Genomic DNA, 19,243 nt, shown 5'->3' on the forward strand with positions numbered 1-19,243 from the left:
TGGTAGTGAATGTCCCCAACATCTCACCAGAGAAACCCTTCTCCAAAGAACAAATTCATGGTGAACAGGTTCCAATGAAAATCGTTTTTGATAAATAATATTTTACGGCATTAAAATTTTTCTATTTTCTCTACTGTGATTTGATTTATATTACTGAATAAACTTTGGGTCAAGTTACTGAATATACTCATTGGAATCTGTCCACTAACTTATTAGCAGACAAGTTAGATGGAGGAGTGTAGATATAATGTCCTTTCAGTTTTTTAATGTTGATTAAAAAAGTAATTTTTTCCTCCTAATTATGGGTTGTATAGCAGACAATATTACATAGATATGCCAAATACAAAACAACTACTCTACTTCTCAGGTAACTCAAGAAACATTCTAGACGACTAATCTTAAATTCAGAATCAGGATTTACGTTCTCTGGCTAACAATGAAGACAATTTCAAATATTTACATTATCTTAACAGCCTTTTAGTACAGGCAGCTTTCTCAGACTACTAATTTTAAGCAAACATAGCAAAACTATGCCTCCAAAAAGCCTCATTTCTCCTTAGCTACAAAAAGCCAAAACCACCACCACAACAAACTAATCACCTCCATACAAACAGCATTTATTTCCACAGTGTGAAATGCTTAAAAACACCCCTCATAACTAAAGCTCACCAAAAGCTGTCTCCCCCCCACCCCCCCCAAGACAGCATTAGTTTAACAGATGCGTAATTTTGTAATCAATCTATCGATCTACAAGACCTTTCCTCAGGCACATTTAAAAAGTAGGTGTTAAAAACATATCCTCTCTTTCACACCGTTTCCTTTCATATTGTGTTTCCAGAACTCTTAAAAGTTATGAAAAGGATAAATTAAAGAAAAAATCTAAACGAAACAAAACCAACCCCCAAAACCCCCACACTTTTAATTGACAGGAAAACCTATATCCTTCCTTGGGGAAGGATGTAAAAACATTGATCACGCTATAAGAAAGGCCTATATACATCATGTCCAATTAAAAAGAAATCTGTTATAAACAAAGCAAATTATAAAAGTGAACCTACTTATAAAACTATACAGTAGATTTGTCTGCTTAAATGCAGAATGCAACAAAAAACTCAACAAATATGCACTGCTGAAAGTTTGGACCTTAAAGCTCACATAAACAACATACCTTTACAGGAATATCATCCTCCTGATTTGCAGTTTCTGCAGTGAAGACATACGATATTTCTTTATGCGATGTTGTCTGCCTGCAAATGGCACATTTAATTGAGCTCCGGCGGGTGCCAACGCTGTACTGTTCTATGATGATAGCTATACATTCATTACAAAAACAATGTCCACACGTCAGCACTGCCCACTATGCAGGGAATGAAAAAAAAACCAGAACAACACAACACAGTATCAGTTCTGGATCAATGCAGAAGAAAAAGAGTGTAATAATACATGATAAATTACATTTTCATAGAAAATTTAGTTTGACTGCAGGGGTTCTTTCATGTTTTTTACCTAACGGATGGTAAGTAAAGTATAAACTAGGGTTTTGTACTTTATGATATAGATCAGTTTTGATTAAATCTCACTTAAATTTTAACTCTTGCAGTTCAGCAACTAAGTGGTGGGGAAAGAAATCCAGATTGCCAGTCTTTACTCTATTGGGTTTTACTACTGTTTAAGTAGCTAATATCCATTTCTTTAAAGTCTAGAAGAAAAAAAAAATACTACCAATAAGAGCAGTTACACAAAAATACAATAGTATACTACAGAAGCTTATCTATTTCTTCATTCTATTAGCTTAGAAATGGTAAAGAAAATCTTCTGCCAAAAGTATGAAAGCAAAACTTCAGTTATTAAAAAAAAAATAAAATCAGCAACACACATTTTTGGAACACTTTTGTTGAAACACTTAAGCATTGACATCAACAGCTAAAGGCAGTAGAGGTGCTGGCATCTGAGCAAGATGTTATTTCAGGGCAGAGGTTGGTCGATACATTACAGGAAAGGGCTTATTTCCCCTGTTTTGATACAATGTTCATTGAAAACCACATGTTGAAAATTTGACACACAACTGACTCAGATCTAGGTAAAGACGTTCCAAAACCAAAACCTGCTGACTAAATATCTTACCTGTTTTCCCAGTTGACGTGCGCAGATTGGACATGGTTCTGGGTTAACTCCCCCAGTAGTTTTATCCTGAGACTATAAAGCAGAAAAAAAAAAAAATAAAGTTTGTGTTTCAACAAATAAAAAGTTATTTTATATTTAAAACAAGCTTCTAGAAAAAAATGAATAATGAAGTTCTTAAAAAAAAAACCTATGTGAGCAAATTCAAAAACATCATTCATGAATAAGTAAGTTTATCTTTAGGAGTTAAAAAATATATAATTTATGGTAAGTAAAAGGAGCACTGTTCATACTGCAGTCCTTCAGATAGCATCTGCATCTCTACTACAACTTTGAATAATTCTGGTAAAAGACAAGCTTCAAACAAGAAACTCCTCATATTTTCTATCAGCATCACATTGTTGTAAAAACAATTAAATGTACTTAATCATTCTTAAGTATAATTACTTAAGCATAATTGTACTTACTTGAACACTATGATTAAAACAACATAACATACATAGTGTTTCTTTTTTTGTTGTTGTGTGGGTTTTTTTCTGTTGTTCTTGTTGTTTGGGTTTTTTTAGGTTTTTCTTTTTTTTTTTTACTCATTTACCTAACCTACAGACCTACTTGTTGTTATGTTTAAATAGCAAGGGTACGAGGAGAGGTACATCATTTTACAAGGCTTCTACCAAACATGGCCCAGTTAGTTTTAATGAAAGTTTTAACCATCTAAAACTAGTTCATAGTTTTATAACTGTGTAATTAAGCAAATAGCCATAACATATAATGTAATAAATAACTTTATGACTACGCAGTAACACAAAGAACAACACACTGAATTTCAACATGTAATGAATCTTTACAGAAAGCACATTTTTCTTTAAAATGTAAATTTTAATTAAAAATAATGGTAGGTTTCTTCCACTAGGTAATAGACTACATCACTTTGGTAAAGACCAAGGAATCATAAACCTTACTTTCTCCAGATTAGTGAGATACAGAAGTTGTCCTAATTTCTTTTGAAGCTGTGATTTGGCAACTGCCTTGTCATTCAAAAGTTTCACTCGATTTTGCTCTACCTATGGAAACAGTATTAAACACATATTAAAAAAAGAAAACAATAGTTAAGTTTTACAATAAGGCTTAAATTCATTCTTTGGCAAAATTCAACTGAATAATTTACAGAGAGGGGAGCAGAGAGAAGAACAGCCCATGTTGCAAATTTAAGACGTGCTTCTCCCCAAGCAAACCTAGTTATCTATTTCTTTCCTGCACTCAGTATCAACACAGTACTGTGAACGGGCTGAGACCTAGGAGGTATACAAGCTTGCTCTTTATTGTTTTATTTGCATTACTGGTTCTTTCCAGAGACAAATCCAATTTTAAATAACTTCATTTTTTAAAAGTTTCTTTCAAATTTCATTCAATTTATCATCTATCTTCTTACAGCCAAATAGACCCTAGACTCTACTGCTGGTTCCATAAAACAATGTGCAAGAAACAATTACTTTCTTTATACTCCTTAGAAGCTTTCACTTTTCATTTAACCTATACAAAGACAGAAGCATCAAGCTGACTCCTTTTTAGATTAATTACAGTTGGTAGTGGTGTAGTTATTAATACTGTACAAGAGGTAAGCACCCAAAGGATGAAGGCCAAAGTAATGGGTGTTAGAAAAAAAGCACAAAATGTTTCTATTGAAAACATATTTCTATTGGTGCAAAAAAAAATAAAATTAAAAGGTTAAATCAACGCAGCATTTTCTCTGTGTTCATGAACAGAAAGTTTCTCAGAGGTCGCTCAGAAATTCTAAGATACCGAAAAAAGATTTGTCTTTCAGGTTTTCACTGCTGTTTTTTAGGTCCTTGTGGAAAGTAGCAATATGGGTGAGAAACCAGGTCAAGTTAATTTTCCACCAGCTTGGAAAACTGGGCAATTGTAGAGAAAGGTCCCAGTGCCATTCACCAGCTGCTGGAAGGACAGCAGTCTTTTGGAAACATGCCACTCTTACAGTCAGAAGGCTGACAAAAATTCATCAAACTAAGAGTTACAAGCTCAAAAAGGCCCATACACTGAATGTGGAAATAGATAGGAACTCCTTATTCCACCAAGGCTTTCTGAAATGGAAACAGAGGCATATTCTAGACCTTATATATGGTCTATACATAGATCTAGATACAGATTTTATTTTTGTAGGAGGTAGGTTCTTCCAGAAATAAACCTTTTCTTTCCTGCCAAGTACTTTACCTCATGCGGTTCTATGATGTGGAGAACTGGTGGATTTGGTTTTGGCTCATCAGGGTGACGCACTCTCAGCCGTTCTGTAGCCATTGCCAGTTCATCAATAGCAGATACGTGATCCCTAAGTACCATCCAATATTCATGAAGTAGCTGGAAGAAAAGCCCAAATAAATTAGTAGCAGAACTGAGTTAGAGTTCTCTATATGACTCTACCATACAATGTATAATGTGAAAATCTTTTTCAAGTAAGGGGTAATACTTCTTTACAGTAATTCAGACACAACAACAAATTACGAAGGAAAACAAACAGTACAGAGATCATCTTGCCTGCTTTTTCAGCCTCTCTTTATTAACAACTATAAATAATGTCTCATTTCTTCTACAAGTATTACAAAAACTACCATAACTGAAAGTTCAGAAACAAAATGCCTTGCAAGACTGAGTAAATGCTGAATAAAATATGGAAAAATGATTAAGCAATTTTAAACAGCTAGCTATTATAGTACTAATACTGCTTCTTAAAGATGAGGTACATTTCAAAGAAACGTTAACAGTTTGAGTGGTCTTGATAAAGGTACAGACACACACAAGGTGAAGGTAACATCAGATTCAATTCTCCCAAGAAAAAGTAAATTCTGGCTTTCTACAACAGAAATGGCTACAACTGGAAGTATACCATACACATAAACTGACATTATTTTAAAATTACTGATAATATTGTGAAAATATTTCCTCCCAAGCTTTCCACTATTTACATATTTTATAAAAAAATCTTCAGTGATGTTACTGAAATCTAAGACCTTTTCCAAATGCCAAAAATTACTATTGGTTGATTTCTGATTTTTCAATTGTGAAGATAGTTACAACAGCTCCAGATTAGGTGTCGCTCCTAAGTAGCACTACCAATTTGAGGAAAGTAAGCGATCAGTAACCAAGTCTGCTGAAAAACAAAGACAGACTGAATTCCATTAGTTAATCTAAGATACATAAAATAAATCACTCTCTAGAGTATCTTTTCTTCTGTGGACTAAAGCTAATAACAAATGTTTAAATTCTTGGATAGCATACTTCTGCAAGAAGTATCTTTGCTTTTGCAAAATCTCCTAGGAAAAAGCAAGTTAAGCGACGATTTCCTGGAATCATGAAACAGAAGGCCTGGGAGAAAGATCACAGGGGTGAAAATCCTTCAAGGAACAGGAATTTCCTCTGATGTCAGACCACAAAACAACCCCAAAAGTGTACAAAAGTGTCAATAAACCTGGCACTAGTGTACCAAATGTGTTCTACTGAAGCTGAAGTCTGTGTTAATTACAAATGAGAAGTAGAAGCATTCAAGAGAAAACACTTTTGATTACACCTAAGCTGTAAGGCAGGATGAGACCCTTGTGTGCAACAGCTCTTCCCCCTCTCAATCACTGGTATGTATTTACTGCAATGAAACACAGACACACAAGGATGCATTAAGAAAGCCACTGTATACTCCTGATCCAAACAACAGGAGACTAATTATTTCAGGTTACATTGTGTAGTAAACAAGATCCAGGAAATAAAGCAATACTGAAAGGACATCTGTAGCTAGCACAAGGCTGAAGGTAAACTGAATTACAGAATGGACCAATGTTCGATTTCCTGAGCCTTGCTACATTCTGATTTAACTAAACAGACAAACACATTTAATTACATCTGTATACTGTCTTAATAGATGCAATTATATTGCTTACTGATTTACTTAGTAGCCAGTATAGGTTTTAGAAACTCTTAAATCATATGTAAACCATTTAAAAATCAAATCCTGTAATAAGTACTGTGAAAAAGCTTTGTGTAGGCAAACTTAGAGTTGTTCATATTCAGCTTAAATTTGTTCGTATTACATTAAATGGACTACAAAACTGTTTTGTCACTGTCTCATTTACTGTACCTTATATTCTTTTCTCCATGCTTCATAGAGTTCCAGAAATATGCTGCCTTCTTCCGTTAGCTTAACATCCATTCGGTGAGCTTTGGCAAAGGAGAGAATAGCTTTCAAGGCACGTTCAGTTTCACTGGTCGCCCACAGTCCTCTACTTGTGGTGGGCAAACGGTCATCAACGAGCCCTTCTTCGTCTTCTATCATCTCCTCAAATATTGCCATTTGGCCCTTAACACTTAAAAACAAACCCAACACAATACTTATCACTGACTTTGTACTTCCACATCCATTTTTACTTATTCACCATGTATTTCAGCCTTCTAATATTTGATTAAAGGAGAAAGCAAACCAAAGAAATAGAAACAGCTGTTTTATTACTTGATATCCCAAAAGCTTGCTTTGAACACAGTGACCTCAGTACCAGCAAAAAAATCACTGTACAAGCCATTCTGTCAGCTCAAAATCATTGATAGCTTTCGTAAAGGCTTACGGATCTTATTTATCTTTCAGTAGTTATTCATGATTAATGTCACATTCATTTAAAAATTTTGCAGTTCTGACTTCTTAAATCAGCAAGAGTTGCAGTTAAACTCTGATGCTAAATTTGCTGCATATTGCACTATTTAAGAACACTACAGCTTCCTAGTTCCCTCCTTGACAAATGATGCTAATTCAGAAACCCACTAACATTTCCTAACAATTCCAGCAGTCTTAGGTAACAGAGCTCCCACTGGTAAAGACTTTTCAAAATGTCTTCTCAGTGATTTTTCAGTCCAATTTTGACATTGTGAGGGATATGAGAGATAGAAGTCAAAGAGAAAGCATGCAGAAGGCTGTAACCTATGCATACTCCTCACACCATGTGCTGGTACCACTCTTCTTTCAGCTCACAGCTGCATTCATGTCTGAGATCTTCTGCCTCATTGTAGCTTTAGTCAAATTTTGTTATTTTATGAATTATACAGAATAAATTTAAAAAAATCACAAATGAGTATAGTATTATACCACTTGCAACTGGACTGCAAATAAATATTTGCACAAACAGTAATACGTGTTTAGTTAGCATACTTGTATTTATACACACACTTTCAGAACACTTCAACACTTCATTTCAAATGTATAGTCATATTATAGCAGCTTGAGAAAAACTGGCACGTATTCATTCCTTGTACACAACTTTTTCAAACGAAATTTACATTAAAAAAATCAGACCTGACTAATAAAATTGCTATCAGGGCCATTAGCAAGAAGTTGCTGTAATCTGTCCATAAAGTTATTTCAGAAAACTTGAAGTAGAAAAAAATAAAACAATCCAACTTTTATAGTGAGAAGTTTATAAAGCTATGAACTTACGTATGAGAAAAGAGCTTCGACTCATATTCTGTGAACAACTCATCAGCCTTACAAAAGACGCAGCTGCAATACAGAAGATTAGAAACAGAAGCATTCAGAATTTAATCAGAAACCAAAGTAATTCCTGTAACTTCCAATTCCAATATAGAAAACCACACGAAGTCCTTAAAGAACAATTTAACAGCCTTATGTACACTCAATATAACAACTGACAGGAAAAGATTTTATAAGAATAAAACCAAAGTAAGGTCATGATTCTAACAAATGGTTCTGTGATATCTATGTGCATACAAACCCTGAGTACAGAATAAAGACTTTAATCTCTTCTTATTTCAAATGAAGGAAAAATTAACAATACACTTCTAAAGTATATTTTCTGTTTTCAAGACATACTTGTTAAGTGGCAGTCTAACGGGTCGCAAATGGCAGATAGTGGCAGCCTCAATAACCTGCTTAGAGGGAGGGCCTTCTAAGTTTTTCACTGCTTCTCTTACAATCTTCTGGAACTTCTTGACTTCATCCAGCTGGGTTGTGAGCAGGTACTGAAGGCCTCTGCAGTCACGGAATCTGATTTAAAGAAAAAGAGAACTAACTGCACACTGAGTCACCGAATCCAAACTTAATTTAGTAATTTGAAGTAGAAGAGAAATAGGTAAATAGCAATCTAGGACAACATACAAAGTTCATATCATAAGCAAATGCTTATTACATGGAGTAGGAATCATTCTATTGTATCGCCGAGACAATGCCTGCTATTTGTAGAACAGAAAGACTCTTTCCAAGACTGGAGAGGAACGACTGAATATTAGTAGTCAACACCAACCTGCAACATTCTGGTCCACAATGCAAATCTACTAAAGGTAAACAACTGCATATACTTACAGTCTTATTTGCACCTGTTGGCCAACAAACTGATTTTCAACGCACCTTTGCAATTCACAGCTGACACATGCACCCATCACAAAAAACATAAGCATTTTGCAAGCTAGCTTTCAAAGTTAAAATTACTTTCCTAAAACCTAGCTGTCTTTATTGATTGGAATGGGAACACGAATACCAGTTAAGCCCTTCCCGTATTGTGTCCCTCCTGTGAGCAGAGGTCTCTTGCTGAGAGTGCACCATTCATACAAGGTCTGGGATTCATGTACAAGGCGCTGCATTACAAGGCTGTGGTTCTAACCCATATGGAAAGTTTGATCCCAAACATCCTTTTTGTAAAGCGTGGAGAGAAAAGCACAGGTTTACTAACACTACTAAAGTCTGGCATTTAATATGACCTACTTAAGCAATACCTATTTTAAAATAAAATAGATGAGTTTGCCTAACTGGGTAGTCTGAAAATACATGTAAATTGCAATCACAACTCTGCTATTAATACTATCAGTTGCCAAATATTCCAGATTTTTGTAAGTCTCCCACACTATACCCTAGATTAACCATCTCTAATACTCAACTAGAGATTAGCACTTGTTGCTTCCACCACTGACCAGTAATACTTCGTAAGACAGCGTTTTTTAACTTTTATTGCATATGCTAAAACAAATTAAAAAGGAAATAACTTTTATCCCTATTTTATAAAAGAAACAGTTGGAAAAGATGTCTGCAGCTCAGAGTTATACAAGCTGTAGGCAGCAACAATTTAAAAAGATACTTCCTAAATAGCTAATTTCAAGTGAGAAAAAAAATCAGTTTTTTTTTCCAGTATGAGACAGGCAAGAATACAGATAGATGCATACGCATATGAGCTCAGGGTGAACACGCAAACAATCCTTTCCTCAAATTTATTTTGACTAGAATGAGATGCTATCATTCTCAACACTTAACCATGAAACATTCATCTCCAGACTCACAGAGTGGTTGAGGTTGGAAGGGGTCTCTGGAGGCTGTCTTGTCCAACCCCTCCTGTTCAAGCAGAGCCAGCTAGAGCTGGTTGCCCAGGACCATGCCCATGCAGCTTTTGAGTGTCTCCAAGGACAGAGGCTCCACAACCTCTTTGGGCAACCTGTGCCAGTGCTCGGGTACCCTCAGAGTTTAAAAAAAAAAAGTTTCCTGATGTTGAGAATTATGTTAAGTACTGAAAAGTAAAAGATATGCTTACTTCCAGCAACTGCAAGGAATCACCACCTTTTGGGATCATGATAACAGAGTAGTTGTAGCAGAGGATATGTCTTTACATATTTAAATAAAATCTGTGCATATTTTAGGTATCTAAATTTATATAAATATCTATATAAATATCTAATGTGTATATGCATTTATATACATCTGTTTTTATATATATATTTTATGTATTTAACTAAAAGATGATTCGGAAAGACTGCATTTAAGAGCATAAGGAGTGTTCATGTATCTGAGAATAGTGCCTGAACTGTGAGAGCACTCTCCTTCCTATGTCGCCCTTTCCTGTGATGAACTTAAGGAGCTGGAGTGCGGAATGTACAGAAGGAGCCTGGGGGAAAAGGGTTTATTCAGCCTTAAAATGAGATTGCGCTCAGGGGAGACCTTATTGCTTTCTACATCTATCTAACTAGAAGGTACAGAAGATTGACCCAAATTTTTCTTAAAGACGCATGGTGAAAGGACAAGAAAAAACAGATACAAGATGTAACACAGGAAATACTAACTAGATAGAAGGGTTCCGCCCTTGCCACGAAGTGGGTCAAATACTGGAACAGGCTTCACAGAGAGGCTATGAAATCTCCCTCCTTGGAGATACCCTGAGCTTAACAGGACAAATCCCTGTGCAACCTGATTGGGCTGAATCTCTGAGCATGGGTCTGGATCTAAAAGCTGGGGGTTGGTCTAGGTCACCTCCAGATGTCCCTTCCAATCCATTATTCTATAACTGCACACAACAACAGTGGTACTGTTGTCTCTACCATGAAACCAAACCAAAATTCTTTGCTCAGAAAAACAGTGATGCTATTTTATGGCGTTACACAAGGATTTTCTGATATTGTCCGTCTACTTTCCATTTAAGCAAGTCAGTTTCTTTTAGAGGTTACTCAATTTTAATGCAGTAAACTTTGAATCTTTCTTGCTCAGCAGTTGCATGAGTACAGAAGACTAAAACCACAGTAGATACTACAAAGGAACATTTAAAAGAATGCTTGTCTAGAAGAAAACTGTAATTCTCCTGCTTTTCTTTCCAAGTTTTCTATCTAGTTACGCTTTTTGGGGGACTGTTTTTGAAACTTAATTGAAGCCCAGATGCTCTGAAGCAAAAATGCCTGCTATTTAATTGCAACTGTTAGCACAAACTGGTAAGAGGACTTCAGCAGACTTAACTGTATTCATTAGCCTATTTTAGCTATTCTCTTACTTCTCTGCCATGGAGAGTTTATTAGGCTGCTGTTTGTAGTTGCTGGTTATTTCATTTTGCACACGTTGAACAAGCTCCTCATCGATGGCATACTGTATTGCTGTCTGGATGACATCCAACCACCAAGGAGAACCTGAATGTATCTGTATGCAAAAGAACAGATTTATACACGAACATTCAACAATCAAAGTTACTCATTAGAGCACAGGCTTATACTGCTCTTTAGGCCACACTCAAACACAGACTGGTAAATTCCATGGAAAATGGAAGTTGAGAGTATGCTTAAAAATATCCCTTCTCCTGTTTAAGTGAAGACATGATTTAGAAGTTTCCTACATTCTCATCTACTTCCACACTTTCAAACTGCCTCAGTAGAGTTAGATTCACCAAGGCCATCTACACAGAATAGCCACATACAGATACTGTAAAGTTTCTTCTTTCTCAAAGAGACATGAAAGGATCATTTAACCAGAGAAAGGAAGTTGTGAAATTAATAAAACAACACTGAAGTGACCTCATAATTTTAAAAAGTGAAAGAAGATGCAGAAGGTTACTTCCTCGAGTGCCATTTGCCCCCATTTCTTCATTATTTCGTTACTATTATGCAAGTGACAAGCAGCATTTCAACTCAGGTGTTCATCAGTTCATTAAGGGTTTGCACCTCTCCATGAAACCTGAATTGTCATATTGACTTAACACAATTAAGCCTTAAGCAAGATTGACTAAAGCATGTCAAAGAACAGTTCCTTTGAAAGTAACTGAAATACCACCTGATACACCACAGAAATGTTTCAAGGCCAAAATCTATAATTTATTTACCTAAATTGCAGGTGAAACACAGTTACTATAAAAATCAAGCATGGTGTTTACTAGAACCATCCCACCATGTGCTTCTGTTTTTAGTCATCTGATCATCAAGTACTGTGTGCCCCTTTATGCAGGGAACACAGAATATGTTTTGGGGCTGTGCGTGTGCACACACTAACAAACCTCCATTTCAAACAGGCCTTCAAAGAATTGCTAGAGATAATAAACAGCTGGAGTTCTGGATAAACAGGTAAAGATAATATTAAAAAAAAAAATCTCAAAATTCAGAGACTAAGTGTGTAAGAGGTACCTGCCTTTCTCTGGAGCTCCCGAATGGTCTGAAGAACTGGCTGTAAAGCCTGATGGGCTTCTGCAACCTCTGCATTAGATTTACTCATATAATGCTGTCGAAGTTGTTCTGCCTGTATGGAAATAACAGCTTAAATTATACACAAATCATATTTATGAGGTATAATTGAAAAATTCAGAGACTAAGTGTGTAAGAGGTACCTGCCTTTCTCTGGAGCTCCCGAATGGTCTGAAGAACTGGCTGTAAAGCCTGATGGGCTTCTGCAACCTCTGCATTAGATTTACTCATATAATGCTGTCGAAGTTGTTCTGCCTGTATGGAAATAACAGCTTAAATTATACACAAATCATATTTATGAGGTATAATTGAAAATGTAAAAACTTCCCAGCTACCATAATGTCTTAAAATCCTTAGCTACCTATGTACTACCCACTTTCATTTGTAAGCAATATTTTGCATTAATTTTTTCCTCTAGAATCTAGCATTTAGTAGTAAGGCCAAAAAACATTTGAGAAGACAAATGACAACAAAGATGCTAACTATGCAGTTTTGCTTCTGGACAAGCCCAAACAACACAATAGGAATACATTGCATTACAAAAAGGAATTGGAATTTAACTGATAATTCTTACTTCTCTGTACATTAAAATATACTGTGTTGAATAAGCAAACAATAAAAAGACCCTAGAACAATCTGAGAACAGGACAATTTAACTTACCTACGTATAAAACTTACCCACAAAATAACAAGAAAGGTTTAAATGTCATTATTTTCAGGTACATCAGATATAATTTTTTCCATGAAAATTACTTCTGACAGTAAAAACCCCTCTTGGTATGCAGGTATCTCCACAAAACAATCAGCACCAGTTTATTCAGTATTTTTAAAACTGATGAACAAATAACTTACATTTCTTACATGTAACATGTACACCCATACGCACCTTTCAACATCACATTCTGATTTCACTAGCTATCTTTATTTTGTGCATTTTAGGGTGTGTTTAAGTCTTTCTTCTTTTTGTTTGCTACTATCAAGATAATTATATTATTGTTACAGGTGGAGCTCAGTTTACCAGGAGCGGACGGGACTCTCAGGTATTTGGATGAGCTACTGGCAAAAGACAGTTATCAAAAACAATCTCTGCTTCATATTTATAAGCAAAATACAAATTTTCCAATCCTCCTCTTTAAAATAATGTTAGAAGGTGATATAAAAAAATTACTAGAGTGACAGGTCAATAAAAAAACGGGCAGTATTTCTATAAAGGTGGGTAGAAACGTCTTTAAAATAGAAAAAAATGCTACCTATGCATAGAATTTGCATTAAAGTGATGAAATATCACAAGATATCCAAATAATAAGACAGATTCTGATCACCATCACATAACTGGGGAGGCTGAAAAAATTGGCCTTGTCCAGCTTGGAGAAGAGAGGCTTAGAGGGTACCAGACAGCAGCCTTCCAGCAGCCAGAAGGAAATGACCAAGAATCAGGAACCAGGCACTTTACTGAAGTACATGGCAAGTAAACCAGGGACAGTGGCTATAAATTGGAATGGGAGGTCTATTGTGATTTTTTTTTTTCCCCCCACTATGAGGATTATGAAGTATTGGAACAGGCTGCCCAGGTAAGTTGTGAAATAAGCTCTGAGCTATCTGGTCAGAAATCAAGTGTTGATCCTGCTCCGAGTGGGATGTTCAGATAGAGATGGGGAAGTGTTTTGGAATGGAGGGAAACTATGCAAGAAAAATAAACTTCACCTAGAGAAGACTGATTATCTGCAGTTAAAATGAGAAAAGCTAAAGAAACGCAAGGAAATAAAGGACTGAAAAGAATTCAGGATGATGTATTCTTTATCAGTAACATCTATGTAAGTTATTTCCACAAGAACATTGTCAGGGTGGGGAAATCACATTTTAGATACAAAAATTATTACAACTTCCATAAAACACACTCACAACATAACAGAGATCAGCAAGCATTCAGAACAGCAGCATTTTCCTGGACGTTTCTGCTCTCATCTCACACACTAAACAACTCTTGATTTTACTAATCTGAAAGGAAATGTACGTAGTTAACTTGAAAGCTATTTTATTTTTTTTAGTTAGAGAAAATAATGAAGGATAAAAAATAAAAAAGTGCTCTTCAAAATGTATTTATATAAAAATGAACAATGTTTACCTCTTCTGCAAGTTGGCTATCACGCAAAGTCGGGGGAATTCCTGGGTGCTTTGCCAACAACAATTCCATCAAATTGTGTGTAGAATGAAGTCTCTAAATATATACAAAGTCAACAGCAATCATGAAAAAATACATTGTAACATCTGTGACACGAAAAGCTTAAACAGCAATGAAAGCTTACAACAAGAAATTAGTATTCATTTAAAATTAGTTTTGTTTTTTGTTCCTCTGTTAATCTGGAAGCATCTTATAAAGAAAATAAACATTCTTTTCCTCATTTTACTGAGGTAGGAAATGAAATATTAAAAAGACCTTCTTCAACACCTCAAAAGCAAATCAGCAGGCCAGTTTGATACCAAGTCATCAGATTCTGTCTCATACTCCTAATCCGCCTGGATTCACTTTGTCTTTGCCCTATTACTCTCTCTCAGCACTGAAGAGCGCTGGTCAGCAGTGGTTTGCTATTATCTTAAAAGGCTAAGCCTGCACAATTGGGAAGTACTCAACAGAAGCTAAGTTTTATTACACAAAGACAATTATTAGGCAGTGTACATTTTGAGAAAAAAAAAGCTTTATTTGATTGCATAATCCAGTAAAACAGTTTAATTAATCTTGTTATGAGTAGCTAACAAGTTTATGCTGATATGGCTACACTAAGTGAAAAATGCCTCTGGGGAGTCACAAAGGAGAAGGAAGGATCAAAGAAGCGCAAGGGAGCGATCAGATGACCACATGCAAGATAATCAAACAACAACCTACTTAGTGAAGCAAGCACAGTAAAGAAATAGACAACTGATCACTTATTTATCTGTCATTAAGATTTTATGTATCTTGTTATGCTTAAGAGAAATTTGGTCAATTTAGAACTGATATTTCTTGAAGAAATATAAAGATGTTACTTAAAGAACCATTGTTTTTTACCAGGAAAATATATTCAAATTTTTAATATAGTATTCAAAATGCATTAATATATTGCCTGAAGAGAAAATTCACTTTGATTCTTTTTCATGTTTTGATGCCCTTTCAGGGCATCTTCTGCAGTGCAACAATTTTATTATTCTCTATCATTTTGCACATTAATATAATTCTCAACGCACACCCAGCATCCTGTATTCACACGATGTAATATAGTACCATTAACGTGAGCAGTCACATACACAAGTCTAGTATTTCAGCTTGTTAAGTTTATTGCAGAACAGCAGGTGGAGATCATACACTGCTTCTGGCGTATCATGAAGACTCACAAGCAGAAGTTTTTAGAAATACAGTAGCTTTTATAAAAAAAAGGAAATGTGAAGGTCACTGGACAGATTCCTATCTAAAGATTGTGATAAAGACAGCAGGCTGAAAGAATCATTCAGCACACCACTGGGAGGAACAAAAGACTGACCTGTTAAATTAAATCTAAAGTACTCCAGTTCTTAACTATGTCTCTTTACATTTGAATGCTCACTCACTTGCAAGGAATCTGTTTTGAGCTTTTCTTTGTGCTCTTCAGAAGATCGTAACACTTCTCTGTACAGCTCTGCAGCCAATGCATATTCTCCTGAATTAAAAAAAAAGTAACAAAAACATACACATATACATACTGTGTTGGGTTTTAGATATACAAGCAGCCATGACTGGCCATCACTTGTAACGTACTAAGATGTTTTCAGAGAGGCTATATAATATCTGCTTGTCTTTGAGCAAATCTTCCCTATTCATTGTGTCTGTCCCCGGCCCGTGTCATTCCCCCCAGCCACCGGAAAAACTGGTAAGAGACAGAGTATTGTATTTTACAAAGACTAAAACAGTTTCCAAATTAAATATTTTTTATGACTGGAAGATCTGTAGACTTCTTGATCTTAAAATATGTATTCACAGCTGCGTAAGTTCAAAAAAAGTCTCACATGTTGCACTAAAAAACCAAAAAAATCCACAGCAAAAAAACCAAACCAAAACCTATCTACAACTCACTGCAGTGATACTTTACTAAATTTGCACTGCAAATATGTTATTCAGTCTTCCAGTGAAAACAATGAAAGTTGTGTCATACCTCAGAAATGCAGAAATGATTAAATACATGCAGAGAGCATAACTACTAATGTAAGCTGCTAACATCACAATCACTTCTCAGAAAACAGATTATATAAATTAAAAAAGAAATTCAGAATTGACGTTGCGCATGGAAAAGCAGCAAAAAAAAAAATAATCAGTTTTTACTTTTTCTCAACCGACAAATTTACTTAGCCAGTAATAGTCTTAGAGGACTCTTAAAACATGGAGAAATACAGGGATGTGAAATGTATAAAGACAGAGTAAACCAAAAGTCATCTTTCTACTTCTCTAGAAGTATAACCACTCTAGTGCAACAAGATTTGTTGCTTCTTACAGTGAAACAGTTGCCAGTTGTAAGGCTGTAGTCCTGCAAAATACTATTGCCAGTACTAGTAACAGGTCAAAAGCTAGTGCTGAATTTGCAAGGCCTGAAGCTTGAGGCTTGTCAAGCCTCTCTTGAATTTTTCTTGACCTGCCTGGGCCTTTTGCTTGGCTTAGCTGTGACAGCAATTTCTTTAATTCACTAGGTGTCTACGGCTAATTTTTTTTTAAAACTGTTGTTTATCTTTGCATGGTAAAAATCACAGCTTTATATAGATAGCAGTAACAAGCAGTTATTCCATGTAGAATGAGATATTTACAACTAACACAATGCTGTAGTGTAGAGAAATACAGGCCCCGTAACAATAGCAGAGGTCTTGAAAAGTAAAGATACAGGATGCAGTGTAGAGTACAGCCATGGGATGCTAAGAGATGGTGCACAGGCTTGGCAGTGAATAAGGAAGCCATGGCTATAAACAACTCACCCACAGTCAAAGAAACGCAGACCTAGAGCTGGACAAAACTGGTTTAGGGGCAACAAAGAGAACAAAGAAATAGTATGTAACATTCATAAAAGGCATGTACGCTAAATTTGGTGTTATCGTGGAGCTGCAGACCAATGAAGAAAAAGGTGTAAAAGTGTGCTAGCAAACATAAAAATGACCTTCATTGGATCCTTGAGTGAGAAAGCAGAAACCATCAACGCAAACATCTTACTCCTCCTTATGAAGAACTGTAGGTGGTGACAACCAGCCACAGCACTGCCACCACCAGTATCAAACCACTGACCTCAGAACCCTGAAGGGCAGTAGACAGGTGAGCATAAAAGCAGGACAAGCAATAGAAACAAATAAGTGTGATTATTATCCTTTTTTCACCTGTAACAATTAGATCTGGACTAATAACAGTTAGACCTATAAGATTTCAATTATACTAACAAATTCATGGCTTTACTTATATATAAGGTGTGCTTCCTCCTTGCTGATAAAGACTGAGTGTAACAGTAATGCTGGGGGGCAAGGAGGAAACTATAGACCAGAACTCTGTCTCAGTCCAGCTTTTGTTTCTCACCAGATGGAATTTTCATTAATCCGCCTTTCAAAAAAGGCCGAACTTAATTTTTGATACTAGTGTATTTTAGAAGTATTTAATCTGTACAGAAATCGTTTTAAGCACTTAATTCTATGTGAAAAACTTGATCTGTATCCTGCAATCATAAAAGTATTTCAAACCTATTAACTACAGACTAGAGAATCTGAACGTAGTCTTTCTGTAAAGGCAAGTAACAGAACAGGTAGTTAGCTTGTTCTCTTCTTTGAAGGAAGATTTTAACATGAGCTGGAAAAATTCAAGCAGCTTATCAACTTTAGAAGACTTATTGCTTTGCAAAGAGGTATTTTTTTCCACATTCATGACTAAGTCATTTTAATTTATTATTATTTTGTTTAGTGGGACATTCAAGATTAAAGTAATTATTTTTGTTTCCCATTCAAAGCTTTTTTCCTCCTAATTCAGACAAAATCTACATTGACAGTGCCATATAGCAGACAGCAGCAAAGAGATTCCACAGTCAGCATAGCAGTTTGCATGGCAGGGGACACAAAGGAAGCCCAGAAAGCAGTACGATAAAACAAACGCAGGTTAAGTACAATTACACAAGTATGATTTCTTTTATCCTCCCAGTACACAGATGGTAGAATCAAGAAAGAATATAAACCAAAAAAGCCAGGAATACTCTGAGACATCTCAAAGGTACATGAAACTATACCTATTCTTTTGTTACAAACACTGTTACAAGCCTGTCTTGTTTCCCAGGATTTCACTATGACTTTTTCCCTGAATTCAAAAAAGCCACTATTTTTACATGGAGTCATCTAAACCATAATTAGCCTACTAAAAGAAGTAAAGAATACGCTACAGCCATCCAGTCTTACCTTTAATGATATGGATACCAGCTAAGCCATTAAGAGCACACACCAACTGTCGGTGAGCTTCCTCACACTCTGTTCGACATTTCTTCTGCAGAGATGTTAATAGTTCCTCCATGGTCATGGTGCTGAAATGGAAACCAAATGGCTCAAATTTGAAAGAAAACCACAATACTACAGAAGTAAAACTGCCATGCTGTGCAGCATAAAAGATTGTTACATGCATTCAACATACTGTGCAAATGTTTAAATTTTATTTACATATAAACCCTAGTTCAATAAACTTAATATAAACCCTAGGTGTCAGATTTTCTTCCAGCTAGAGCTTTACCCTAACTTGAGTATGTCAAGAAGTTGACATCTCCTAAAAACAGAAAGAAATGAGAAGCAAGAGGAAAATTAGAACTAGGTAAAAAAATCCTTCACAGGGCAAAATATTTTGCTCCTTCTGTTACAGTTGTGAACCAGAAACAAGTAAAAGTAGACCTCATTTTGCTAGATGCTGTTCAAACGAAAACAGCTATCAGAGACTACATTTCTCCCCTCCACTACCAATCTAAACATACGAAACACATGAGATGTCAAGGTAAAGAAGAGAATGTGTGAAGTGAGAACAGTGAAGACTAGCAAGTATAATTTTAAACTTCCTTTTCTACATTTGTTTGTAATATTTGTAATTCATGAGAGGAACTTAGAATTAGCTTAACATAAAAATACAGCAAAT

At 35.6% G+C, this 19,243-nt stretch overlaps 1 protein-coding gene across 1 annotated transcript in view; it reads right to left on the reverse strand.

The window, feature by feature from the left end:
* SHPRH (SNF2 histone linker PHD RING helicase, E3 ubiquitin protein ligase) overlaps positions 1–19,243 on the reverse strand; it is a 47,256-nt gene that overhangs the window by 9,117 nt on the left and 18,896 nt on the right. Inside the window, 12 exon segments of the mRNA XM_009709751.1 lie at positions 1,169–1,357; positions 2,125–2,196; positions 3,084–3,185; positions 4,354–4,497; positions 6,266–6,491; positions 7,610–7,672; positions 8,003–8,176; positions 10,932–11,074; positions 12,253–12,360; positions 14,231–14,323; positions 15,688–15,776; positions 18,526–18,647. Coding sequence (XP_009708053.1) covers positions 1,169–1,357; positions 2,125–2,196; positions 3,084–3,185; positions 4,354–4,497; positions 6,266–6,491; positions 7,610–7,672; positions 8,003–8,176; positions 10,932–11,074; positions 12,253–12,360; positions 14,231–14,323; positions 15,688–15,776; positions 18,526–18,647 — 1,525 coding nt within the window.

Source organism: Cariama cristata, unplaced genomic scaffold, assembly GCF_000690535.1.
Source record: "Cariama cristata isolate BGI_N322 unplaced genomic scaffold, ASM69053v1 scaffold4061, whole genome shotgun sequence".
Lineage (NCBI taxonomy): Eukaryota > Metazoa > Chordata > Aves > Cariamiformes > Cariamidae > Cariama > Cariama cristata.